Genomic DNA, 27,742 nt, shown 5'->3' with positions numbered 1-27,742 from the left:
GGGGCTCGTAGACTGTTCAGGACTCGGGTGTTTGGATGCGTTGTAGAATAGGCTCCCCTCTTGTAGGTACACCCTCTGTTTTAGTACCTCCCGGTTTACAAATAAAACACTGGCTACGAGTCCACCCCGGCTGTGGCCACGAGCCCGCCACGCGCATTTGGAAGATTTGGCCGTGGGTGGGGCGCCAGAGGGAGGGGCTTACACGGCTAAAGGCAAAATATCAGCCCAGTTGTGCCATTTGGAGATGAAAGTTCCACGCGCACTGATGGCTATCTGAAAGAACATAGGAGTTAAGGACACTGGTGCATGAGCTACGACAGACAGACGCACGACTCTGGACTAATAACTCTGTTCAGTCACTGCTCTTATAAAAGTAGCCATATCTTTTCTGCTATTTTACGCACAGGGAGCAGACAACCCTGACAGGTGAGTTATCTGAGGAAGATATAAGGACGAAAATAAAACTAAATAAGAAAAAAAAAAAGATGAAAAAGTAGCTATTATGAATTACAAACAAATGTACGATACTAATCAAAAAAGTTAAACGTTCACTTGTTTTCTTTCTCCTGGAAAGAATTAAATCTGATTTATAGAAATTAATGCTCGATTTTAGATCAATTAAATAAAACTCTTAGCCTATATTTGTTAGGTTTTATGTACCAGATTGTCCAGACAGAACTGCGTCCTCAAAGTTACCGAGCTAGGTTATTTAAATTAATAAATTCCAATAATCTGTCCCACTTTTACGCACTATTTCACAAGTAAATAGGACAATCTTTCAAAACAAAAACTAATTCTTTGGGTAAGATCTGCGTCTCACTCCTTGTTAATTACAAGATTACATATTAGTTCTTGCAACGTTTTGTCTTTTTGCCATTTTTCTAAACGATGTAAAGATTTCCAAGAAAAAAAACAAACAAATCAGTTGTTTTCTAACCTTACATTCGGTGAGCCTGTGTACATGTTTGTTGATTTGTGTGTTGCCTATTTAATCTTTGATGTTTATATGCTGGGTAAATCCCGTCGTGTCCCAGATTGACAGCGTCTCTACAGCGGCTGCACCAAAACAGCAGGGAGCCATTCAACCAACTTATTCTGCACAACATCCCATAATGTATCAGACTATCTGATTATGATACTTTCCAATTAAATGAAGGACTGTTATGTCTAAATAGTTGGGATAGTCTGTCAGACAGTGCTCTTTAAAGGAGTGAGCTGTCCACACTACAGTGCTGAAATGAGAAGGAGGCACTTAAGATTCTTCTGTGTCTGTCTCTAATCACTAACAAAATAAACTCAGTCATTGCATCAGCATGTGGGGTAAGGGATAAAGCATTTCCTTTATTTTTATTTGATTGCTTTGTTTTGTGTATTTTGTATTTCCAGATCAAAATGATGACCAAAACATTTGGGAAAAATGGGGATGTGAGTGAGCTGGTTAGCTCCCTCAGCTGGCTGGAGGAGGATGGCAGCTCACAGGACGGAGATGAAAGCCCAGAGATAAGAGGACGTCATGGTTTGATTGTAGGTGGCCGGATCCACTCCTGCACAGAACTGGGCAGTGAGGATATGGAGGAAGAAGAAGAAGAGGATGATGAGGAGGAGATCGGACCAAATGGAGAGAAGGCTCCCAAACGCAGAGGCCCCAAGAAGAAGAAAATGACCAAAGCTAGACAAGAGAGGTTTCGTGCTCGACGGATCAAGGCCAACGCTAGAGAACGTTCACGTATGCATGGGCTGAATGATGCTCTGGATAATCTTCGCAGAGTGATGCCCTGCTACTCCAAGACACAGAAGCTGTCAAAGATTGAGACTCTGCGGCTTGCCCGCAACTACATCTGGGCCCTGTCTGAAGTGCTTGAGAGTGGTCAGTCCCCAGAGAGCCATGGTTTTGTGGAGATGCTATGCAAAGGTCTGTCTCAGCCCACTAGTAATCTAGTGGCTGGCTGCCTGCAGTTGGGATCCACACCAGTACTGAAGCTGGAGGACAAGTGTGGAGGTCCAGGGATGGGTGGCATAGCAGGTCAGGCTGGTCATCCTCTCAGTTTCCCATCCCCAGGCCTTCCAAGCCCCCCCTATGGATCCCTGGAGGCATCCCACCTTCTCCAGATGAAGGGGTTCAAGGGGCCCACTTATGACAACCCCTCCTCAAATGAGTGCAGCAGCGGCACTCCACCATACGATGGGCCTCTAACTCCCCCTCTGAGTATCAGTGGCAACTTTACCCTGAAGCAGGAACCCTCTCCCCATGAGTCAGACAGGAACTTCACATCCCACGCTGGTCACCATGCCCACTACCTCTCCTCTCACCATTACTCCACTTCCACAACTGGCAGCCTAGTAGCAGGCCCTCAGGCCCACCCACTGTTTCAGGCTTCCCGTTATGAGCTGCCCCTGGATGTGGCCTTTGACTCATTCACTCCCCCTCACCTGGTCACTTCACAGATGGGCAGCATCTGAAATGTGTGAGAGAGAAGCAGCGAGTGAATCCACAGTCACACCGGCCAGTGGAGACATGTTGTTACTGTATAAACTGCTGTAAAGATTGGGGCTGTGGTACTGGCTGTACAGAGAATGGTACTGAACACTCAGAGAGACTTCACCTCAGCTCAATCTACCTGATAAAACATGCACCCATAAATTTTAATATTTTATTTATTGTTTTTGTAATGGTCATATGTTGATATTTGGATTATAATTATTTTGTTAATGAGTCATATCCTCAGTTGTTGTCAATTGTTGGAACTAAGAATTAGATGACCAAATATCTGCATGTATGCACCACACAGGTGCTTTAAGTGCAGGGTTAAAAAGTAAAACAAAAAAAAACAAAAAAAAACAAAAACAAACAAACAGCACAATATGACAGCTTTGTAAGAAAAGTTTGCAGAATGATTTCAAAGTCATCCAACTTAAGTCTGAACTGTGCACTGGGGCCTGCAGTCAATGTTTCTCCCACCATAAAAAAGCAATGCATATTTATATCTGTATTTAATATTTATTTTGATAACGTCTTGTCCTTTTTTTTGTATTTTTCACAGCACAGCTTTTTTTTCACTGTCTTCTTGGTTTGATGTCAGTCACTCGCACCTGTACTGTATTTAAATTATTTATTCGAGGTCTTTCAGGTACTATGTTCATTTGGTGTAACAATTTTTGTCAGACGATACTGTTGTAAATATTTTGCTGTTTCGCACTTAATTGAATAAATATTCTTATATTATATGCTATTTCCATAGTAACAAGGCTGCCATGTGTGTTCTGTTCTTCTGACAGTCTGTATCACTGATAAGGTGAAGTGAATATCACGTCCAGGGCTGAATAATCATGTATTTCAATCAAATGTTCTCCTATGTAAAGGCCTATAATTTAACCTTTAGTTAAGTTTCATGAATACTGGTGCAGTTATTGATGTCCAGTCCTGTTGATAGGCAAACTTACAAATAAACAGATTACATAACTTCCTTGGGGGAGACAATTAGTTTAGAAGTTGACAGTTTTAGCTTTGGTGAACTTATACATATAAGTTTATATAAATCCTACATAAATCCATACAGATGTGTGTTAAATAATCAACTAATGTCACAAGGCTTTAAGTTGTTGTACTGGTATTTTTCTATTGCCCGTCCATATGGGATAAATATTATCAAAAGTACGATATAAATACTTTGGCTGTAGTCAGTGACAGGACTATAATTTATCTTTGCTTTTCACTTCATTTTAAAACTAAATACATTTAGCACTACTTATATTAATTACTTAACATGCAATCCCTCTGCACATACAGCTCTATACAGTAGCTGTTTGGATTACATAAGCATTTCCGAGTATTTTAATATCATGGCCTTTATATAAACAAGAAACTTAATCTTTGCCTCACAGCATCATTGGTGCCATTGCATAAACATTGCAATGAGAGATGAGTCATGAAATCTTGGACTTAAGACAAAGAATAATTCAATACCCTTGTTTTGTTTCTCAATATAGCTGAGCTTGACACACCAACATCAAACCAGAGAATTTATAACTAAAATAACCCATGGGGACACAAGAGGACTTTACTGCTACATGTGCTGCAGGATGTATGAGTGTGTGTTAGCGTGTGTGTATGATGCCATCTAGAAGCTTGCTCCGGGGTTTCTATCAGGTCAGGCAGGAGGCTGTTGTGGGCCATGGGAAAACTGCTCTGGGGAACAGGTGAATGTGTCACAGAGGCCTTTCTGAGTCTCTATCGTTTGTCGTCTCTCCCACATGTCCCATTTTCCCACCTCGTTCATGCCAAAGCACTGTAGGGCAAGAACTCATTATCAACAAATTCACCCATACTAACTTAGAAAAAGACCAGACTATATTTAGAGAGATGTATGAACATGAATGATATATCTAATACTCATATTTTCACATGTATTTATAGCATGATCTGAGATAATGGCGAAATAACACTTTTTGAAGCTGATCATTTTTCTGAGGCAGTGACATCTCTTTCTGATAAGTGTGACACAAATTAGCGTGGGTCCTAACACATTTATATCAGTCTAATGACAAAAGTCTCCATTTTGACTTTAATGACTGTGTTTATAGACGTGATGGCTCTTGAGATAGACAAAAGGAAGGAGTGGCAGAGTGTACAAATGGAGTGGTGAGAGCAGGCTCTGGTGTGTACAAGTGTGTTTATCACTGTGGCCTTTTAGACAATTGTAAGAAGGGGGAGTTGCCTCAAAGGCTGCTCTCCAAGAGGACTCCCCACCTCTTCAGCTACCTCTCCAAAGGTTTGTCATTTCCAGTCCTGGCAACAGGGCAGAAAGGCTGGAGGAGAAAAAGGGAACGATTGTTTTACTGGGCGCCGCTGGTCCATTGTGAATGCAGCCTGTTCTTTCTCTTGACCTGTGACCTGTATTGTTGTGGGGCTTCTAGTTTGGGGAGGGCAGACAGCTGGGGTAACTGCGGGGGGCTGATGGACAGCTGGGCCAATTTAAGGGGAGAGATAGAGAGAAGAGGGTGAGAGCATGAGAGAGAGGGATAAGAGAGGAAAGGGAAAGGGGAATTAAGAGTGTTTGGGGGCAAAATAGAGAAGAGAGCAAAGAGAGTAAGAGGGCAACAGGGGTGACTGAGGTCCTTGCTCCTCATTGAAAGACTTGTCCTGTGCTTCTGCGTGTCAGCCCAGGCATAGGAATGACACATAGCTTTACACACATGCAGACATTTGGCCTATGAGAAAAGTACTGGCAGAGTTAGCTGGCGAACACCCTCTTTGTGCCTTTGCCGTTTTGTTTCAGCAAAAACGACTGGGGGGCAGGGTATTGTGGATTATCCTCTCCAAACACACGAGAGGGTAGATATGGAAATAATCTAGGTAAATTAACTCTGGATGCAAGATTACAAAACTGGGAGATGCAGGACTGTCTAAAGACTGGTGCACGACTGAGGGGAGGTAATTTGCATGAAGCAATTTTAGAAAAGTTTAAGAATGAAGAAGAATTAATGTTTTATACATTAAAATGCACGGATCAGCACCATTCCCTGTTACAAACATTAGATTTAATGATGTACAAATAATAAAAGAGGACATGTTAGTGCGTTGTGGAAATATGCAAAAGTACTTTATATCGCAGCTGGCAAAGGTCAAAAGAGGTTATCAAGTGGCTTCTATCTCTAATAAGGCCATGAGTGTCTCTTACTGGGAAAGGAACACATGCTCTGTAATGCCATCTTGGCCGAGGGGGCAGGGAGCAGAGCACAACCTGTAGCTCAATCCCTTCAGGGACTGAGGTCATGTCAAATGTGATGTAGCTGCACTTCAAATCCAGATTCCTTAACTTTCTATCTAGACTTTTGTCTTACTTCATTCTTTAGTTTTTCACATTAGGTATCATTAGAGTGTCCCAGTATTAGAACTTGAAATGTTAAAAATGCAAGAAATGCTATTTGACATATAAACATGACAAACAGAAAAAAATAAATAAATAAGAGTGTCATATACATGTTTTTAAAGGATATGTGACAGCAAAATGAAGCGTGAATTTTTCTCTCTTTCTCTGTCATTCTCTTGTGCTTATATTTTAGTTTGTGTGCAGCACACTTAATCCATGGGCCAAACAAGAGTAGCTCCCACTAAAATGAAAAGGTCCTGATCCATAGGAGCTAGATGGAGGGATAAAGCATTGTGATTAAGATTGTATTAATGGGGCCATAGGAGGCTGGAAGGCTTTAATCAGTGTCTGTGTGCCGGTAATCCCTCTGCCTTTAAGCTGAGGCGAACACAGTGATCCCCCCCCCCCCCTCTCCTCTTGGACTACAGTGCACACACACACATCCACACACACACATACACGCCTCTGTCGGGAGCGTAGGGATATTGAATGCCCAGGTTGAGAGGTGGAGCACCATGCAACGGAGACGCCCTAGACTTAGAGGAGCAGCTGGTAGAAGAAAGACTGAGGTTATGGATGGAGAAAAATTTGGGCAAAGGAAAACAATAAAAGATGGCAAGGTTGGCGTGGTGACAACGTGGACTGGAGGAGGGGAAATTACAATGATTAGCACTGGGCTGGACTTCACCTCCTTATAAATAAAGTTAATCTTCACTTTATATTTACTTATATACTGTATATTATTTTAGGAAAGACAGTCAAGGTAAAAGCAGGCAACTTCGAAGGTATAAAAGAAAACAAAAGAAAAGCACAGTTAAGATACATTTAAGATGAGCTCAAAAAAAGATGCCCAAAGAGAAAGACATGCACTATGGAAGTTCTTAAAGACACACAAGGGCCCACTTATTTTGGCATCAGAGCAGGCATTTGCGATCATTTATTAAATAAATCCTGCACCACATTTTACTATTTACAACCATAAACAATAAGTAATAAAAGATGAAGCAGAGTTTTCAGGTAACTAAAAACGTGAAAGAGTGAAGAAAATGGCCTATATAGAGTATATACCTAAAAAAGAAAAGCAAAATAAAAAGCAGGCGAGATGGAGAGCAGCCCTGCGGACTTATTACCTATGGGAGTGGGTTTTAAAGGTGACATTGTGTGCATGCGAATAAGGGGTGGGCTCTCTCCTCCCAAAATTCTCTGAGAGTATTAGGGTGTAGGAGTTAAAGAGCTTCTAATGGGATCTGGATGCTGTCGTGTTTACCCTGGCCCCCCTCTGCACGCCCACTGCATTGTGGAAGTTGCTCAGCTTTGGGGCACCACAATAGGCCGAGTGTAGGGACAGATGGAGGTCCCTTTCGAAGAGGGCACAAAAAAAAAAAAAAAAAAAAAAAACAGCCAAAGTAGGAGGGCTGTGGTGTCTGAGAGCAAGCAGCCAGCATGCCCTACTGCCAGAGACGTGGGAGAACATTACATGTGGAGGAGGGAGAGGGTAAACTAAAAAGGGATTTGAGTTTCTACCCAATTATAATGCGAGGAAGAGTGTTACTCTGAGTGTCCCTTTGCTTGGGTAATCTGTTAGTAAATTTAGTAGGATCTAGACATATTCAGCTTTGGTTCAGGATCACTGTGCACACTTGGCTTTGTGTCATCTGGCCTATATACACACCAGCCTTATTTTTTGCTTTGTATATTTCTTTTTCATACAGACAGGTGAAAGATAGAAGTTGTTTAAATCCCTTACAGCTCTGCTCAGATGTGCTAATATGCCATACATTTGGTCTTTATTTATGAAGGGTTAAACCAGGTCAGGCGAGCGGGTAAATGCTGATGTCATTCATTTAGGGCAGCAGAGTTGAGGAGCATCATGGGAGAGGGTCCTGTGATAGATGCTGATGAGGATATTGGGGCGGGGGGGGGGGGGGGGGGGGGGGCGCTGGAGGAGGGTAGAGGGAGGTACCAGGCGCAGGAGCAACAGATGGGGCCTAATGGAAAGCTCAGGTTGTAAACTTTCTGTTAGTAACATCTGTCAGTTTGTCCATCTGCTACACTCACTGTTTACAGTTTGTTTAGCAGAAATTCATTAATTAGGGAACAGCAATAGAGGCAAAACGGCGTAAACCCGCAGCTATAGTACATTAATGAGATCAGAAAAGACCCAAATCCAGTGCAATTCAGACTCCTATTAGCTTAATGACTCAGTTTAAATACATTTATGGGCTTATTCTTATAACCACTATACCATTTGGCTGGGGGGGGGGGGTATGAAAGCCAGCCCCACCTTAGTTATGATCCAATCAAATCACTACTACTGCACCATTCCCACAGATAAGCTCATCTATCACATCTGTGCCATGCTGGGATAAAAGTCACGCCATGCCGTCCTTTGTTCATTTTCTGGAGCACACATAAATAAATGGATTGACACAGGGTGTGTGGGCATAAACCCTGATTAGAGCTACATTAGCAATTACTGTAAACACGCTCTTCATGATCTGTGCAGTTATGCAAATGCCACATCACTTACGCAACTAAAAACCACAAATCTATATCAAAATGCTATATCTGCCATATGTTGTGGATGCTTACTTTTGTAACGTAACTGAAGCAAAGGCAGAATGAGCAAAACAATGGAATGTCTCACAATAGTGTCAGTTTAAAAGACCAGAATCAAGTGAAGTAAAACAGTTTCATTAGACATGTTACATCACCTATGGGTTTACTTTTTCAGCTAAAAATATTCTCCCTTCAATTTGCTCTGTAGTGAGCGGATAAAAGAGAATTAAGCAGCTGATCTGGGCCCAGTGGCCAGTGTTACATTAGACATTAATCCAAAACAGTGGAAGGTTGGAAAAGGGATAGCGTCTTTAATCCTGCACTCCATCTAGCCAAACCTCCCATCACACAGAGGGAGTCTCATTTCTACAAACTGAGCTCAACCTCATCTCTTTTTGCAGCCATAGAAGAATCTCGAGACCTTAAAAAGAATTTGAGGGTTATGGGTATTGCAGTGTGGCAGAGCTCACTGTGGGTGCAAACTGCATGAACACCTTTTCCACAGTTTCCATTGTTGACTCCATCCAGTATTTCCTAAACCTCAGTCCTTCTCATAGGGTTAGAGAAGTGTCCTGGTGAGCCCTCTCAGTGCACAGTCCCCCTATATGTAACAGATGTTACTGGGGCAACAGTTGGTATTGAAAGGGAGGGGCTTCAGGCCATCTGTCCAGGGTCAAGGTTTGAAAAGGGGTGGTAGAGATGGTGGCACGTTCAGGAAAATGGTAAGTATTTGGTTGGAAAAAAGGGAATATAGCTCACATTGTAATCCTGCTCAATGTGTGCTTTCATTTAAGATTGCCTTTGTAAAGGTTTGGGGAACTTCAGGATGTGTGTGTATTTGCTGAGTGGGAACTAACGTTAAAGACAAAAGCACCATCTTGTGGTTAAACTCAATACTACAATCAACCTGTAATTTTTCTTTATTAATATTTCAGCCTGACATAACATTGTGACATTGAATTAAAACTATAAGCTCATGCCCAATTAATGTATGCAAAGCAGCAGTAAAATATTTCCATAATCTGCCATGTAGAGTCGTCAAGACTCCAACAGGGATTTGAGTATCTCAAGTGTACGGTCAATGTCATCCCGGAAATACGCCATCTTCTTATGACAAATTTTTCTCTAGAAGAAAAGAGCAAGGGTGAATAACTGCTACATTAGTATTCAAATAAAGTTTGATGCCATCATACTCCTGACAGACAGAGGAGACACTCACAATGTAGACCTTGAGCCTGTCCTTTTCCAAATTATAGTATTCAGCCACTGTCAACTCTGTGAAGTCTTTCTTCATGGTTAAGAATCCACAGGTAGGGGATCGTTTAGCGTGTTCAGACCTGGCCACAAAAAAAAAGGTTATGATAAAAGAAAAGTATCAGAGACAACATGTATTGAACATAGGGCAATGTTCATGTTTTCTAACATCAAGCTAAAATGGATAATTGTTGAATATTTTGCTTTTTCTTCTAGAAAATTAAATCCCCTTGTGCAAAATTTTAAATAAAATGTGTTGAGCCTTTTGAGTTACAGTTGTAGACAGACTGGTTTCTAATGTAACCACTAAGTTGTATTACTTTTCTAACAAATCTTTTAAATTAAAAATTTAAAAAGGTGAGTAATACAAACCTGATTTTAAAGCAACAATGTGCCGTCTTCAGTTCAAAGGATATTGCTGAATTTTTACTCAAAGGCATTTTGTCCAACATGGTCATAGCAGAATATATTCTGTTTCAACCTGTTTCAAATTTCCCACATTGTATAAATTAATCATAACTTCATAAACTGTATGTCAGAAAAATCCAAAACATAACCTCCAATCCACTTTTCAGTTTACCTTAACCTTGATTAAAAGCATTGTGGGGTTGAGAAAAGATGACGAGGATGATTCATAAACTGACTGAAAATCTGACTGCACTTAGACTAGTGTCAGCTGTGGTGAAACAACAATACCCTTAAAATGAACTACAAAAAGCAAATATTCAATCTTTCACAATATGCATTCCACTGTTGTTTAATACGGGATATAGACAATGACAAACCAGTGGAAACAAGGACTTATTTAGATGGTTGCGACTGAAATCAAGATAGAAAATTAGTATAAAATACACTAAATTTATGCAAGACGAGCCTAAAGCTACAAATCAAGTCAACAAATCTACAACTGTACATCTAATCACTCAAGATTACATGTTGAATTAACAGCATCTACCTAAATTCCGGATCCAATTCACCCTTCAGAGTTTTATTAAGGCATCTGTGTGTGCTTAATATACTACTGCAAACTAAGCACTAGTTCTGCTACTGCTTTACATTTTACACCGACAGTCATGTCAAGATTCATCTGTGGTTTGAAGTTCAAAATACATCAGAATATTAGACAGTTGTGGGATATGATGGATGCATGTCATGCTTGTTTTTGTCAGGTTGGCTGATGTTACTGCCACAGTGAATTATGAAATGGCATTCACTCGTGTCTTTTAGTACAGGATTGTCCAGTGTATCCTATGCTAAAGGGGATACTGAAGGAAGCACTGAAGCGTCTTTCCTTTGCATTTAGAGAATTCAGACAGTTCTTATCATGGCTCAACTCATAGACTCCACTAAAATCCTTCTTAAGCAAAAATGATTGAATTTGGATGCACCCTGTTATAAATTAAGCCCCTGTGTGGAAATAAGTGAACGAAAGATAAATAAAGCTGAGCAGGTTTTGTGTACAAGTTGTGCTCACAACAGAGCAATGTATGATTAAAAAAAACAGCATGCAACTTAAATATTGCTTTTCTCTGTGTTTGACAGACACCATTATTTTCCAATGCAGACAATGAAAACGTTTGTCACATAAAACAGGGACTTTCATATTGCAGTGGTTGAAGCTGCACTTAGGTTAATGGCACATTTATGCCATCACTTTGTGAGCATTGTGAGAACCTAGTGTTAAGTGTACTTAGTATGTATGGGACACAGCTACAGTCTTCACTGATAAAAGGCTGAATTACTTAAAGATCTTAACATTATTCAGTAAGCGTATATGGAAGTGAAAAGCAATTGTAAGGGCCTGGGAAAGTGGACATGCTCTTCCTACCAGGGGTCGTCATCTGGTTCCCAGCCCTCCAGCTCAATCAGACAGAAGAAACAACACGCAACATCAGGGGCATTCTCACTGGGGGAGTGCACAAAGCCAGCCTTGACCATCTAGAAAACAAAAACCAGTGGTCAAGACCAGGGGTGTCAAACAATTTTAGTTCAGGGACCACATTCAGCCCAATAGGATCTCAAGTGGGCTGGACCAGTACAATAACACCATAACTTCTCACTATGTTCTAGAATGAAAAAGGTAAAATTACATTATGAAAATGTTTACAAACTATCCTTTAAAAACATATGAAAAACACAAACAACCTGAGATTTAAAAAAAAAAAAAAAAAAAAAAAAAAGCACAATTTGAACAATATTGTCTCATCTTATTTAAACATGTACAAATTACAGATTACAGCAGACCTACAAAAGGCACAAAACATTTGTTAACAGGCAGAATTCTGTTAGAACTGCACTTAGAAGTTGGTCATATTTGCTCTGATTATTCACATTTTTGCAAATGGATAGCTTTTTGTAAATGTAAGCATTTTCTTGCAAGTTTACTTTTTCACACTAAAAGAAAAATTTGGAGTTGTCATTATTTATAGGTTACTATGATAGTATTTTACTGATCCGACCATCTTGAGATTGGACTGTATATGGCCCCTGGACTAAAGGGATTTTAACATCCTTTATTGTTAATATCTTCACTGTCATTTTTGCATTTCACAAATTCAGCCCATGAGCTGGATTGGACCCTTTGGTGGGCCGAGTTTGACATCCCTTGCCAAAACAGTGCAACATTTGTCCTAAGGAATCAGTCAATATTGAGTAATCTAATGTGCTGGTGATAGCTCAGCGACAGCCATGAGAGGAACAAAAGGCTCTAAGCTGTAGGAAGCTGAGCTGTCAGTGAAAATGAAGCCAGAGCTCATCTCCTTTTAGCTCCTGGAGGGTCAGAAGCTGGGTACATGGCATATAGTGTTGCTCCTTCATTGGGGTGTCAGCAGCTAATCCATCATGAAGAGACCAGAGTAGGATGAGGGTCTGCGCATGAGACACCTGATACAATGAAACAGAACCTAGCACCTGCTTAGCCGTAAATCAGACTGACTGTCGTAGCCTTTGATAAGAGTCTGGACTGGGTTATTGCTGTGTAAACAAGGCTGAGAGCAATCATTCGTTCGACTAACCACAGTAATGTGATTTGTAGGTGAATGTAACCGAAGCTTGAAAGAAAAACACCTTCATATCCTTTAAGTCTGTCTTCATTAGATAACATCTTAGTCCAGTTCAGTTTACCTTTTCAGGTGTGCAGTTGCTGTCTTCTCGAAAAGGCCAATCTGCAAAGGTCTGGTGGCGCATTTCATGACAGTACATTTTGTCGAAAGAGATAAACCTACTTCTCAGTACCTCTCTGTCCGCCATATCGTCGGCAAAAGCAGCCTCAATACACCTATATTAAATTTATTTTAGTTTTTAGGTGAGGTCAGTGACTCCACACAGGTAAAGACAGCTAACTATAATAATTCAGGTGTAGAGTGGACACCTGTAGTCAGCCAGAAAAACAGATAATAGACCAGTTGAACAAGTTTAAGAGAGACATCCCGACTGCGCATGCTCACGCATGTGTGAAACGCTTTAATTGTGTGTCTAATCAGGTGAGTTAAGTAAAAACACCTGTGCGCGCGCCGCCATGCAGGCTGAAGCGCCATCTGCTGACCAGATGGTTCATTACAGGGTGGATGTCAGCCATAACTACCACTCATGCACACTCACTCTGGAAGCACAGTAAGTTTATTCTATGATGACTGCACACCACATATAGGACACTTTGGCATTTCTGGAGAAACCATTATGTTTAATTTCTCACAGGTGGGAAGATTCACCTCAATAGAAAACCAAATGGAGCATTGACGGACCACACTGACTACAGGAAGCACGTAAGGACATAAAACCATATGTTTACAAACTGACTTTAACATTTAACACTGTCATGCAGTAACACTTTTCACCTCTGCTCAGGGTATATAAACGACATATAGGTGACATTTTACAAGACAAAGTGCAGGGGGCTCAGACTCCCCCTTGTGGCAGTATCCAGAATAAGGACGATTATTATAGAGTTAACTAATACTGATATTAATACATATGTTTCTATATCTAAAAAGACTTACCTTGGATTTATACAGGGTGGGGAAGCAAAATTTACAATATTTTGAGGCAGGGATTGAAAGACAGTGTATGACTAGTTAGTTTATTGAAAGTCATGAGAATTTATTTGCCTCAAGAAAATTTACATAATAGAAAATGTTTTTATTCTATGTGTCCTCCTTCTTTCTCAATAACTGCCTTCACACATTTCCTGAAACTTGCGCAAATGTTCCTCAAATATTCGGGTGACAACTTCTCCCATTCTTCTTTAATAGTATCTTCCAGACTTTCTCGTAATAGTTTTGCTCATAGTCATTCTCTTCTTTTACATTATAAACAGTCTTTATGGACACTCCAACTATTTTTGAAATCTCCTTTGGTGTGGCGAGTGCATTCAGCAAATCACACACTCTTTGACGTTTGCTTTCCTGATTACTCATATGGGCAAAAGTTTCTGAAAAGGTATGGATAATAGAGTTAGGTATGATTATGGCATCAATATATGTTTGGTTTCAAAACAATTGACGTAGTGCCTGCTGAGAAAAAACAACTAAATGTTCATTGTAAATTTTGCTTCCCCACCCTGTAGATCATTTAATTTTTCTTTTTCTACTAAATCTCTACAGTATTTACTGGTATATGTGTGACTGATCCTTTATTTATATACTGTGAATATTGTGCGTTATGAATTTTATACAGCAGTTTTATATACAGACATTTATTAGACCACCACCCAATGCAAGGTTTATGCTTTTATACCACAGTTGCCTTAAGTTAACAGCATTATAATGGCCAAAGTCAGTTCACTTTAACATTTTTCATTCCTGTTCAAAATGACAAAACACCAAGAGCTCACTGAAAATGAGAGTCTGCGTTGAGGCACTTCATCATGCTGAACGGTCCTGAATAGGTGGTGTAATGAATTTGTTAAGCACTGGATATACTATACATTATTACATTATATATATCAGTAATTCTCAAATTTTTTACAGTGGAGTACCCCCTGAAATATATTTTTTTAGCCAAGTACCCCCAACTCTCGCTTCACTTTTGTGTGCAAAATAGAAACTGAAAAGTGCACTCTTTCATTGATAAGAAAAATAAATTAATTGGTCATTAATTGATAAATTAACCTTTCATCAACAAAAAATAATTACCTAGCTACTTAAAATAAACTCATTTTGAATAATATAAAATAGAAATGTTCTTAAAATGTTACCAAAGCTTCAACAAGATGATTGACAATAAAACTATTACATGAATCTATTTATTGTGTTTTATATTTCAGCATTAATTCTCATTATTTATTTTGTATTCGGTACACCATGACTTATTGAATATATTTTTAGCAAAAAATTTGAAGTACCCCCTGGACTTCTTCCAAGTACTCCTGAGGGTACGCGTGCCTCACTTTGGGAACCCCTGATATACATATGATTTATTTGTATTTGTTTTGTAGTATCTGTGACATCCATGCAGTGCTATAAAAATGCCATTTAGGATTTCTGTAATTATTACATAACACATTTTCCACATGAATGTGTTGCATAACTGCACAAAAAAAAGGTATTGTGATTGAAACTGCTCTTTCAAATCTGAATTAGATGGAATTGCAACTGCTACAAATATGAATACTATTCAGAGGTTAACAGCAATTGTCCACTGAACTGTAAACTTTACTAGCATGTTTATTACAGTGAGCGGCAGGGACAGTCCAGACCCACAGTGTGTCAGTGTAACACTATCCCTCTGCCCCCTAACTGCCAAAATGTGCTTACATCTGTAAACTGTGGTCCTTTTCCCCCTTCTAACCTTCAGTTCCAGTAAAGAGCGTGCTTACAAGGCAGAGACTGTGTGATTTTTTTTATCTATTTAAGTGTTAAGGTGGCAGTCCATCTAAGGTGATGATAACTTATTGAGCTGTAGATCTAGATTGAACCAGACAACTGTTGTATACGTGATGACATGTTACTGTAGCTCCAAATGCCCTTTAAGGTGTGTGGCTGCTTTCTGTAGACACTGCAGAATCACGTCTACCTCCGAGTTTCCTCATGTGTGTGCTACTGTTGTCACTCTGCATTTTTCCGTACATTCAGATTGTTCACAGTTTCTCTCAACTTTTGCTCTTCCTCTCAGCGCTGATGCTCCAGTAAGTATGTGTCATGTTTACAAGTTTGACCTTAATCTCAAACAGTTTTTGTGTTGAATGCACTGGCCTCACATGTTTCCACAGTGAAAGTTTATGTTCTTTAAAGAGCAGAAAGGTTTTACTTTGCCTCTCAACCTGGATGCTCTCCCATGAGGGACAGTTTTGCAGCTGTTTTGACTCAAAGAGAATCAGTTTTCTTTACCACAGGCCATTTTTCATAGGCTGTAATATCTCTCCCTTCTGTACCTCACCTCATCTACTCTTCTTACTTTCATTGACATTTGACTCCTGATAACGTCATAGACTCTCTGCAATTGCCTTCAACGCTCTGCTCTCCTCTTCATCAGACACAATTCCCCTGACTTGCTAAGGTCTAGTGTGATTAACTGCTGGAATCTCCTGCTCTTGCTTTGTTTTCACACAGGCCTGACAAAGAGAGAGAAAGAGAAAGAGAGAGAGAGAGAGAGAGAGAGAGAGAGACGGAGGGAGGAGAGTATGCTCAGAGGTGGAGGGGAGGTCAAAGAGGTTTGTGGTCTCCATTTCCACATGTCCTTTACATTGCCATCGTGGGTGTACGTCTGAGATGTTTGTGTATGCAGCTCATGGAATGTTTTCAAATTAACGGGAATAGCCGCACATCTTCACGGTCATTTTTATCCCTGACCAGTTTCATGCTGGAAAGGATTTCTCAGAGGACACAGTTGCTTCCTTCCTAGTGTGTCACAGCAGAACTGGAAACTGAAGTCACACAGGAGGGGCAGCAGGAGGACAAAAGGTACAATCAATGTGGAGCTCAGGTAAGACAAGAGCTGCTAATGATCTATCTGCCTCTACTGAAATGACATTTGCAGGTTTATTTTACACTCATGCTGTGTATTTGTGACTGCAGGTGATGATTGTTGCTTTTATTTGATGCCAAATGAATCAAACTTGTGGAGAATTATAAAACAAATAGAGGAAAAGCTGATACTAAGAATTTTATGCGTGTGAGTGACAGATCTTCATGCTTGTCATTCTTGACTTAAATATATTCATGTCCGAGCGGAGCTGACAACTGTTGTTACAGCTCCACCTGTTATCTGCTCCCCACACACCCACACTGAACACTACTGGCTCAAACTGATCGTATCTTATGTTTGTTTGTGTATAGCATGATGGTGTAGTTTTATGAGCGACAAAAGATGTGTAATGTCTGATGAGTACAAGGATAAAACATTTTTAGTGGAGATAATTGACCCATGGCCTCTAAGAGATTATTTTGTCAAATCCCTCTGAGCTGAAGAATGTCTGAGATGTAAAAATAGATCATGATGTGTGGGTAAGAAAATTAACAAAAAAACATACAAGAAAAAAATGCACCACGTTGCACAATAGTAACTGGGAATGCAAATGTGTGAGTATTTAGTGTAGTGGGCAGGATAGCAGACATTAGTGTAGCAAAGTTTGAACAAGCATGAATACAAACAGCAATGTGTGATCTGACTGTGGTCAGAGAGAAAGACATCCTGTCCTCCAGTGCTGGTGTAAAAATGGCAGAGATGTGTCAGAGTGTGACAGTCAACATCAACATTCTCCATCTCTGTAGGCAGTGAGGGAGGGGGGGTTATAAAACGGACACACCCACCTGTGAGCACACATCCCCAAAATCCCAAATCCATATGACTCACTTTCTTTTTCTGTCTTCTCTCTAAAGAAGTTTAGTCCAATAAATTATTAATATTTGGTCACTGCGCTACATAAACACTCTTAACACTCATTGTTATTATTTTTATACATATGCATATTTTTGCACATGTTGTAGATCCTATTCTGTTTATATTTTGTTCTTTTTTTATACTATGTTTTTACTGTTGCATGCTTTCTCTTATGAACTGTGTGGGGCAGTGCTCCAATTTTATTTTACTATCTTATCTTATCTTATCTTATCTTATCTTATCTTATCTTATCTTATCTTATCTTATCTTATCTTATCTTATCTTATCTTATCTTATGTAAAATGATGTACAGAGTGACAACAGAGCTAACCTGTGATATATAGTACAGTACATGCAGTTAAACATCAACTTAACAACAGAGGTGTCAAGTACAAGTACAGGAGTACAAACACTTTGTTAACTTACTTAAGTAGACATTTTGGGTATCTATACTTCACTGGAGTAATTATTTTTCAGCCGACTTTTTATTCCTGTTCCTTACATTTTCACAGAATTATCTGTATTTTCTACTCCTTACATTTTAAAAACGGCCTCGTTACTCCTATTTCATTTCGACTTGTTTTCATTCCGGCTTGTCATTGTTCAAATAAAAAAAAATTATCCAGATAAATTACACCATCCGGATAGAGTGAATTTGATTGTGGTTGGATGAGAAGTATAATCATACACCATCCTGACACCCTATTGATTTGTACGCGATCCATTGCACCTGACTTTTTGCACCATTACAATACTTACATTCAACAAGTCATCATATCGTCTGCTCCATGAAACACATGTTAATGCTCAGTCGTACATGTACACAACATATATGGTTCTTTAATACATTTGCATTGAACTAAATGCATTCATTTTCAATGGGCATATATGCAACTGAAACAGGTAGACTAGTGCATCCCTAATGCTTCAACATTAACAGTTTAATATAACATTATAATCATTATGGCCTTTAGAAACATGTTTTCTGGGGAGGTGGGGTAGTGCACTATAGGCCCCTGTGGTGCCGCCTAAGCTTTTGTCCAAATGGCTTTTTTTGCCCTTACATTTACTTTTATACTTAGTAGTAGTATTAGTAGTTTTGAAATCAATACTTTTACACTTTTACTTGAGTAAAAAGCTTGAGTTGATACTTCAACTTCTACAAACCCTAGTATCTAGACTTGTACCTGAGTAATGAATGGGAATACTTTTGACACCTCTGCTTAGCAATAATATTTAACCTAGAAAACAATCACATGTATGTTTCATGACCATACGTATCATCACAATCATGGCTCTTGCTGTTAAGTTTCTGTGTATTCACAGCACAGTGTGATTATTCAGCTTGGTGAATATGGTCTAAGATGGGAGACTGAACATCTTACTGTATGACAAGCAGTTATTATATATTGTCAAACCAGTTACATCCGAATACTTTTTCCCAAATATTTGACTTAGACACCATCACCTCCTGAATTGTTGGGTAGTTTGAGGGAAATGTATTTGTATTTTTGAGTCGAAAATTTCTGTTGATGCACAACGTACTTTAAATACAGTTTTCTGTTCTGATGTCTTCATCAAGCTATTTTTTCTTATAACGGCTATTTTTAGAAGGATGGTTTACTGTAAAAGTTTAAAAATATCTTAAATATAGGATACACTGTCTGATTATCTTATTTACATTGACTTACTTAACGTAGCCCAATAATTAAAGGCACACAATTCTCCTGTTAAATTATGCAACAAAAAAAAAATCCTACATTGTTCCTGGAAGTAATTAATGTACAGGAAACATATTGTACAGTGGGCTACATTTCCTCCATATATCCACACCTGATCGATAGTCTAAATTTAGTGCGATGATTATCCCTCGCAGCTGCAAACTGATATGCTTAACAGTCAGATTGCAGGCTCCGGTCAGTTGAAGGGGAATGCAGAGGACCTTTCATTACTTCTCAGTTGGCTTACTTGTTATCATCTATGCGTGCTCTTAATAGTGTCATTAAACAGTGTGAGCGATGACAGGCCCATTCTTCTGATATATAGACAGACAGTTGCCACTCTCTTAAACATTATACAATTCCATAGCTTAGGTATTTATTGCTTGGTAACTTTAGAGAATGTTTTGCTAAATTATTAGGGGAAGTGCAAGTATGCTGCCTGGAGCTTGACTCCCCTGTAACCTTTGACCTTCATAGGCAGTGTCTAAATTCACCACCACAGTGCCAGGGAGACACCCAGTGCGTGATATATGACTCGTGTGTCGACTCTGTATCAACAGAAATCCTTTTCATTACCAGCAGAGACTGCCGAAAAGAAATAAGGGCAAAGTCATGTTTCTGGAAAGTCACAAAGTGCCTGCAGGCCTCATGAAATATGAGTAGAATTTATGATCAACTGAAGTCGGTTTTTGACATTGCATTTGAGCCGTTCCGAGGAAGTGAGTTACAGTCCACCTCGAAATGACTGCAGATTTACAGTGCTACCTCCAGGAAAAAATGAAGAAGACAGATCATAGCATTTATTATGTGAATGTAAGAATTTGATCTTTCCTTCAGCTTTGATTAATCCTCCCAAGGCTGTTGCTGCATCTCAATCTGAAATAGTCTTTTTCAGTCCGTCATACTCAACACTTAGGTCTTTAATGTTTGACTTGCTGCACTCACACTTGGTGCAGTAATGTCCAACTCACCCTTCTGCCAATAAAATCAGTTACAGTAATGATTCAGACATTAGCAGCTTTATCAAGTTTTGCTGCACAGATAGTTGAGTGTTTGAGTAATATCTGAGAGGCCATCAATACCAGCTGTCCCTCATGTCTGCTGGGTGCCCTTATTCTCCCCTCGGTGTGTTGACATGACTCAGAGAGCACATTAGTCATCTCAGTTCACATAGGATCATTTTCCAAAAAGGCTGTCTATTATGAGGGTTGCTAAAGCAGGCATACTTAGACAGATTCTCACTGGCTATTTACAGGAACTCAATCATGTGATGACAGGCTTATACCAGTAGAGGGCAGCACAGGTTAAATACCAATAACCATCTAAATACAACCACGTCTTCAATATCAAGTCTTTTCTTCACTCTGAGGGGTGAGTATCAAATTCCACTCTCGATTATTTTTGTGTACGAGGACATACTGTCGTGAGCATGACTTACATCCTTCTTCAGCTAGTTTACACAAAATAGTATCCACAAACGCAACTCCTGTAGTGTGTTTCAACCACTGAAACTTTGTCCTCACTTTAAGACGCATGATTAATTAATTAACTAAACCGTTTCTGTCCTAGACTAAATGTCAGACCTCACAATGTGATTTCAAACAAAAAAAAAGAAGATTGTTGTCCTCAGCATGCACAGCTTTGTTAATAATTATTACATCCTGTGATATTTTCTGTAGAAATTCAATATAACAGCCCTTCAATGTGACTTTTTGATATTTAGTTTTTTGAATATTGATTGTTTCTAGATCTACTCATTAGCTAGTGATGCTAGTTATTGAGATATTTGGGAGTTTCTTGTTGTTACAGACAGTTTGTGCCTTTGTTAAACTGTGTCTCGTGTCTTTTATCACATTTCTACTCACATTTGAATGGTAGCTTCAAGTCACATTTATACTAAATGTTGACTTTTCAGAACTTTGCCATAGTAGTCCCATGATAGTTCCTACATTCTGTATGATTAAAAAGAGTAGATGAGAGTTGAGTTGACACATTTTGAGGCTCTCTGACTCTCAGTAATTTTCACTGGTCATATACTTAATGGTATGAGGTAACTCTTGATATGTAATAGGTTAAATATTACAGTTTATACTGTTAAAATGTTATGTAAGTACATCACTATTAAGACCAATGTATTTAATTTTGTTTCTCAAGCAAATTTGAAAGTCTGCTTTAGACCAGCTCTAAATGTAAAGTGTCATAAGATAACTTTTGTGATGATGTGACACTATAAATAGCATTTGATTGACTGATTGAAATGCTTTAAACTGAACATTAATGGCGAAAAGCCTTAAAAACATAAAAGTAGAGCTGAATGATATATCCAAAAATTAAATCTCAGTTTTTGTTCAATGTTATGGATGATTTACAATTTTATACAATTGTTGTCTGGCTAAATTAACTGAAGACAGAATATGTCTCAAAAATACTCTTTGTTTACTAAACTCTCTGCCATATATGACTGGAGAAACATGTGCACATTTACAAGAAGCAAAATTTGGAATTTATATTCAGCAATAAATGTCTCAGAGGAATTTCTGTGTGGAGTTTGCATGTTCTCCCTGTTTTTGTGTGGGTTCCCTCCAGGTACTCTGGCTTCCTCCCACCATCCAAAGACATGCACTGATAGGTTAATTGGTGAATCTAATTTGCCCATAGGTGTGAATGTGAGAGTGATTGTTTGTCTCTATATGTCAGCCCTGCGATGAACTGGTGACGTGTCCAGGGTGTACCCCGCCTTCACCCATAAGTGGCTGGGATAGGCTCCAGTGAGTCCCGTGACCCTAGTGTGGATAAAGAGGGTTCAGAAAATGAATGAATGAATGAATGTCTCAGAGGAATAACTTCAATTTAGCTTATTTTTGTTGTTGTTGCATTTTTCATGATTTCAAGAAAGAAAAACCTTGATTAATAAAATAATTCAGTATGTTTCCCACTCCTACATATATGTATAAATATTGTATACTAAATTAAATGTTTAATTTGCAGCATTGGAAGTTGTTCATTTCTATCTCTGTTATATTTTACAAAGAAGCTTTTTATTCAAAAACATATATTTAGATGCACTAATATCTCTATTAGTAACCAGATTTTTTTTTTTTTCAGTAACTGTCATGGATAACACATATATGTGTTATCCATTACAGTTATTATTTATTTTGTAATGTGACATGAATTCTGTTTCAAATAAGTAGTCATTCCCCAGCTCTGTAAATACTCTGTAAATATACATATATATATATATATATATATATATATATATATATATATATATATATATATACTGTATAGGAGGTGTATCCAGTGGCCAATCTAATAGTGCCGTTTCTTCCCTCCTTTGCTTTTCCCAGCCCTCCTCTCACGTACCTGTGCAATAATGACATCTGTCGTCGCCCCAGTGGATTTACCTCAGACCTTTTTCCCCACTCCTCTGCCCTGCTCTTCCCTCCCACCTCCATCTTGCCTTTGGATGATACAGTATCTCCATGCTCCGATTTCACCCTCTCATCATGACATCCATTAAAAGTGGTGCTGGGCCCTGGGCCCCCGTTGGCCCAACAGCACATTAGCACTCGGACCATTGAACGCCAACAAGGACTGGCTCTGAATTATTGATACCAACACAACTAATGAGGAAACCCTATCTGGGTTCTTTTGCTGACATACACACTCACAGGTGCTCGTAGAGAAACCCGCATCCTTTGCTGTATTGATAACTGCAGCTGCTAGTGCCACCTTTTCAAAATATTCTTAACGCATGTGCCAGCTTTTGCAGAAATTCTGTTTTCTCAATGATGCACAGTGTTTCCAAACCATTCTGATACTTTATAAGATGATGGCCGCACATACCACTTCAAAGGAACTTTTTATTGCTATTGCAGTGGCTGGAGTTTTGTGATGTTTGTTTAAAATTCAGTGAAGAGCTAAATCCAAATCGTCCTCATTCGCTCAATGATACCAAGTGTTTTGTCAGTGGATTTTTATTCCAATTTACAGTCTGTTAGATATCATGTGGGTGTGTGTGACTCTCAGTGTCTGTCAGTGTTTACATACATTAGCTTAAATGTGTGCAGTGGGGCTGCTGTGCAGAGAGGTACTGAAGGTGTCAGCCAACCTCCTTAGTATTCACTCCAACACCCTGTGACTCACAGCCTCAGCCTGAGAGCGTGAGAAGGGTGGGGGTGCAGGAGTGTTGGGTAGAGATAGAAAGGGGGAGAAGAGAAACAGAGAGCAGGACAAGAGGAGTCACTATGAACAACAGGCGATGGTTTCTGTAGCCCCAGGCTCACGTGTTTGTAGCTGTGTGTTTGCAAGCATGCCCGCCCAAAGGGATTAATTTTTTGACAGCTTTGTTAAGCCTTCTCTTAAGCGCTGAGCTTCTCTATAACATCGTGGTTGTGTGATGCTCAGCGGTCTCATTCTAGATTTTTTAGGATTCCTCTTCACTTGGACATGACAGCAGATTTAGGGGCTTCATGGTGTGGAGGAAGTGGACCATAAGCCGCTGGCTGTGAAGTTCAATTAGTGACTGCATTGTTGTGGTCCACACTTTATTTCTCTGCAGTCATTTTCGTGTGTCCAGCTCTCTGTCTGTCTTTGTCTCTATATTCTGTCCTCCCGGTCGTCTCTTCTTGTCACTCCATGTCTCTTCATCCCTCTGTCAGTTTGTATTTAGTTTAATCTCTGCCCCTCCTTCTACTGCTTCCTCCGCTCTGTCGCTTTTCATTTCATCTCTCTTTTTTTGCTTGCCACCCCCTCCTCTCCACTCCCAGTCTGAATTCCATCCCTTTGACGAAAACACAGAGGTTGATCAAATGTGTAACCTTGCCTGGGCAGGTTAAGAGATAGAGGCAGAGCAGGGGAGAAGGACAGAGCCACAGAGATAAAAGGTTAATCCTTAAACAAGTCCATGCGCACACAGAATCAAAGGGCAGAGAGGGGGAGGGGCAATAAACAACAAACGCAATAAACAGATCTGGCAATCAGCTTCTTTTTAAGGAGAGGAGTGAGGAGAATGTAGGATATTGAACCAGTGGTTGGGGGAGACAGACATTTTCAGTCAAGCTCTGTCTCTCCTTCATGACTTCCACTCTGCATGATGACAAGTGTCTGCCGCTGTTCCCATTGGTCGAGGCTGCCACCAATCAGAGCAAAGGCATGTAAGGTGCCTTTAGGTTATACCCAACCCCAAAAAACAAGAAACAGTGAGAGGGAGAGGGAGAGAGAGTGGGGAAAGAGTGTTTTACAGAGAGGGAAACCAAAGGACGCACCGACTTTACACTGCGTTGAAGATCTATCTGAGGCTCCCCTGTGAAATGATACAGTTGAGAAGAAATTGCTTGTCAGCTTTTTGTTGGAGTCCAATGCAATTCCTCCTGGCTGCTGTGGAGAAGAAGATCTTGGCTGCGTAGCCTCCCCTTGTGATTGGCTGTTACACTTTAGGCTCCCCCTCCTCTCTCTCTCTTACTCCCCCTTTATCTCTCTCTTTTTCTCTCTCCTCACTGCAACCAAACCCCCCTCGTACTCTCCTCACAATTACCTGAGACACAACTGCAGAAACGCCTGACCCCCCTCCTGCACACAAACATATATTAACACACTCACACTCTCTCACTCACACACTCTCAGCTTTTTACCTGGAGAGGGGCAGGCATAGGGACGGCATGTGTAGCAGCAGCAGCAGCAGCAGCAGCAGTCTCTCCTCACATCTAGTGCTGCCTCTCTGAGTTGCCTCTTTCTGGAGAGTGGAGAGGAACTCTGAAAAGACATTCTGGTGCCATTGTCCCTTGGTGAAAGCAGGAGAGACGGGGAAATTAAGGAGCACTTGTCAGCCCAGGGACAGCAAAGGCAAAAGACAGCATGATTTTAGGTGAGTTGTTGATTTTCTGGTTGTTCTTGTTGTTGTTTACTGAGACACATGGGATTTTTCAGAGGTCAGTCATGTTGTTGGATCACTAATCCCTACTTAAACTTGGTCACCAGCTACTCTTTATTATCAGTGTGCTCTGCTTGGGTTCCACACAAGACATCCGTCAATACTGAGCGCAGGGAAAAAAAGATCTTTAAATCATGGTTAGTGCTTGTAATTATGATAATAGTGAGCCATTATTATGGCAGGTGTGAGTGATGACAGGGAAGGTCAAAGTGTTTGGAGCTGCACTGTATCATTATTGACTGTTTGGTCACATGACTGGACTCCACCATTCTCCTGTCTCACTACAAAGGTGAAAAGACAAATTTGGCTTCACATCAGTCCACTGATGTTTGTTGAAATGCTAATTTATGCAAAATGTCACTACAAAAATAATGTAACATACATTCCTGTATGTGATTTCTCATACCTCATTGCTTTCCTTATAACACGGCTAATCATTTATCAGCAGAAAGATAATCACACAGTTAATATATTCTTAACAACATCAAGAGATTGTGTGTGGATGCAGCAGAGTATATGTCTTTTTTGCAGGGTTGTTGTGCTCTGAGTCAGCCAGCTTTCTTCTTTAGTATTCTGGTCTCATAGTGCCCATGTCTGAGAGTGGGTCTGTGTGGTCTCTGTGCTCTACATAGTCAGCTTTTACATCCATACAGGAATTGCATGTATTTCACTGTACATTCAACAATATGACCTGGATGTACCACTGTACTGACATGAAAAAGATGTGCATTTTAAAAAGCAACACAATGCGAGTCAGCTGGTGAAAGTGTTCAGGACTTTGCTAATTTGTGGACGGTATTGTCTCTGAGACCGTGTGTGCTTACTGTGTGTGCTTTGTTTTAAGTGTGTGTTGCTATGTTCTCTGCCGGAGAGGCCACTTTGTTTTAACGCATGCCTGGGCTGATTCAGGCGCAGCTCTGCTCCTCTGCCCTCCCGGCAGGCATGTTTTTCAAGCAGACATCTCTAATGATTATAGGGAGTCATGTAGTCTGAGGTGTAGGGGTTTGAAGTGTGTGTGTGAAGTGTATGTATTCCTGTGAGCTAAAGGCTCAAAGTAAGCCACTGAAGTTTGCGTCTATTAAAACAACAATTTGAATGAGTAAATGAGTAACTTTGGGACTCACTTAAATTTGTCTAAAGTATAAAATGTTATGTCATTTTTGGGATTTTCTCTCATGTATTAATCAGATCTGTTATTCTTTTCTATATATATGCACTTCAGTTCCAGTGTCTGTTGCTGGTCACAAATGACATATTACCTGCCTTGAGCCTTGTCTAACTCTTACTGTAGACAAGCTCTGTCTTGCAGGTGGCAGCAGTTCACATAAATGATTTTTGGCCAGTGTGTGTTCCCAGCACAAGGACTCAGCTACAGCTGGCTCACTGTAACAAGCGGCAGGTAAAATCACCCAGCAGACTAATGGTTTGAGCTAAAGGTAGTTATTACTGAATCTATTTTAACTGCTTAAGGCAGTTATTACAGTGCGTCTATTTTAACAGTTTGGAATTTCGGCTGTGGCAGAAGTAATAAAACATGGAATGTGCCTCCTCTTTTGCAGTCCTATGAGTTATGCCTTTCAGAAAACACTGAATACAGTTCAAGCAGATGTTTTTAAAGGTACATTTTACTGACAGAATGAATAGTATGTTAGTAATACTTTTCTGTAGCTCATAGGTACCCAGTCTAAGTATTTTTCATCCCGATTAATGGTCTGTAAAATATTCCGTCCTTCACACCTTCCAAGAAAGCTGACCTAGACTCCTTCATATAACATTGTCACTCAGATAAGATTCTTCCATTATTTCTGTCTGAACGTCAGATATTAGATCTGATTCTTCTGTGTCTAACTTTCTGCTCCATTTGCATGATGATGTGGCTGCTGAGCGATTTGACATTTCTGGATTTTCTTCTCTGAAAAGGGTAATGTCATTGTAATGACCTTTACATTTCTTACGCTAGCTAATCGAGACCCCCCCAATCACCAAGTTTCCCGATTTATCCCACAGATGTAAATTTGCAGATTGCACTGATAACATATCTTTGACAAACAGCGATATAAACAGATTTAGACTGCATGTGTATGGTTTGTGTGTCTAAAGTGTATTTAACTCCAGCTGTGTCTGAATGGCAATTTGCCTTTTGCTAGGCAATGTTTTGTATGACCTTGAGGAAATATCCATCTAATGGTGCTGTGTCCTTGATGTTGCATTCACAAGTCCATGATAACTAGCTTTACTGACAATCCAGGGTCCTGGCAGACATCTTTGGCCAGGGGGATGGTGATGACAATCCTGATGCTGATAATGGCAATGGATGTGTGGTTGTGTTATACAGTGTGCTCTATAGAGAGCCGCAGGCAGCCAGCTCTCTGCCTAACATGGGCTCTGCACCAAGGTATTAGACTGCTGCTACTGCTGTGTGTCTTTGTGTAACAAACTGTGTGTATGTTATCTGGGCAGAGAACAGAGCAAAGTAGAAAGAGAGCAATGGCAAGCTAATGGAGAACATGATCACTGGGCTCCTGATGAAGGAAACCTCTCAATTGACTGTGGTGTCATTGTTATCACCTGCCATGTTGTTTCAA

General features: G+C 39.9%; 3 protein-coding genes across 3 annotated transcripts in view; 2 read left to right on the top strand and 1 right to left on the bottom strand.

The window, feature by feature from the left end:
- The first annotated feature begins 230 nt into the window (after positions 1-230).
- neurod4 (neuronal differentiation 4) lies at positions 231-3,230 on the top strand. The gene is made up of 2 exons (XM_030139505.1): positions 231-426; positions 1,387-3,230. The coding sequence occupies exon 2, from the start codon at positions 1,393-1,395 to the stop codon at positions 2,458-2,460; it is 1,068 nt and encodes a 355-aa protein (XP_029995365.1). The 5' UTR covers positions 231-426; positions 1,387-1,392; the 3' UTR covers positions 2,461-3,230.
- Positions 3,231-9,389: 6,159 nt separating this feature from the next.
- Positions 9,390-13,032, bottom strand: birc5b (baculoviral IAP repeat containing 5b). The gene is made up of 4 exons (XM_030139613.1): positions 12,807-13,032; positions 11,512-11,621; positions 9,649-9,766; positions 9,390-9,554 (listed from the first exon to the last, which is right to left on the bottom strand). Exons 1-4 carry the CDS (start codon positions 12,930-12,932, stop codon positions 9,468-9,470), a joined length of 441 nt encoding a protein of 146 aa, XP_029995473.1. The 5' UTR covers positions 12,933-13,032; the 3' UTR covers positions 9,390-9,467.
- An 11,401-nt stretch (positions 13,033-24,433) lies between these two features.
- Positions 24,434-27,742, top strand: part of znf385a (zinc finger protein 385A) — a 67,358-nt gene continuing 64,049 nt past the window's right edge. The window contains exon 1 of the mRNA XM_030138532.1: positions 24,434-25,091. Coding sequence (XP_029994392.1) covers positions 25,082-25,091 — 10 coding nt within the window. The 5' untranslated portion in view covers positions 24,434-25,081. The remainder of the gene's footprint in view (positions 25,092-27,742) is intronic.

This window comes from Sphaeramia orbicularis, chromosome 7, assembly GCF_902148855.1.
Source record: "Sphaeramia orbicularis chromosome 7, fSphaOr1.1, whole genome shotgun sequence".
Classification (NCBI taxonomy): Eukaryota; Metazoa; Chordata; class Actinopteri; order Kurtiformes; family Apogonidae; genus Sphaeramia; species Sphaeramia orbicularis.
Note: the sequence above shows the minus strand (reverse complement) of the source record. Positions and strands in the feature narration are given on the sequence as shown.

What these genes read in the sequence shown, in the direction of transcription:
- neurod4 (XM_030139505.1), top strand. Translation starts at nt 1,393, where the DNA reads ATGATGACCAAAACATTTGGGAAAAATGGGGATGTGAGTGAGCTGGTT.
- birc5b (XM_030139613.1), bottom strand. Translation starts at nt 12,932, where the DNA reads ATGGCGGACAGAGAGGTACTGAGAAGTAGGTTTATCTCTTTCGACAAA. An exon ending in GCAACTGCACACCTGAAAAG is followed by an intron (nt 11,622 to 12,806) that starts GTAAACTGAACT and finishes TTTGTTTTCTAG; the next exon opens with ATGGTCAAGGCTGGCTTTGT. An exon ending in ACAGGCTCAAGGTCTACATT is followed by an intron (nt 9,555 to 9,648) that starts GTGAGTGTCTCC and finishes CTTTTCTTCTAG; the next exon opens with AGAAAAATTTGTCATAAGAA.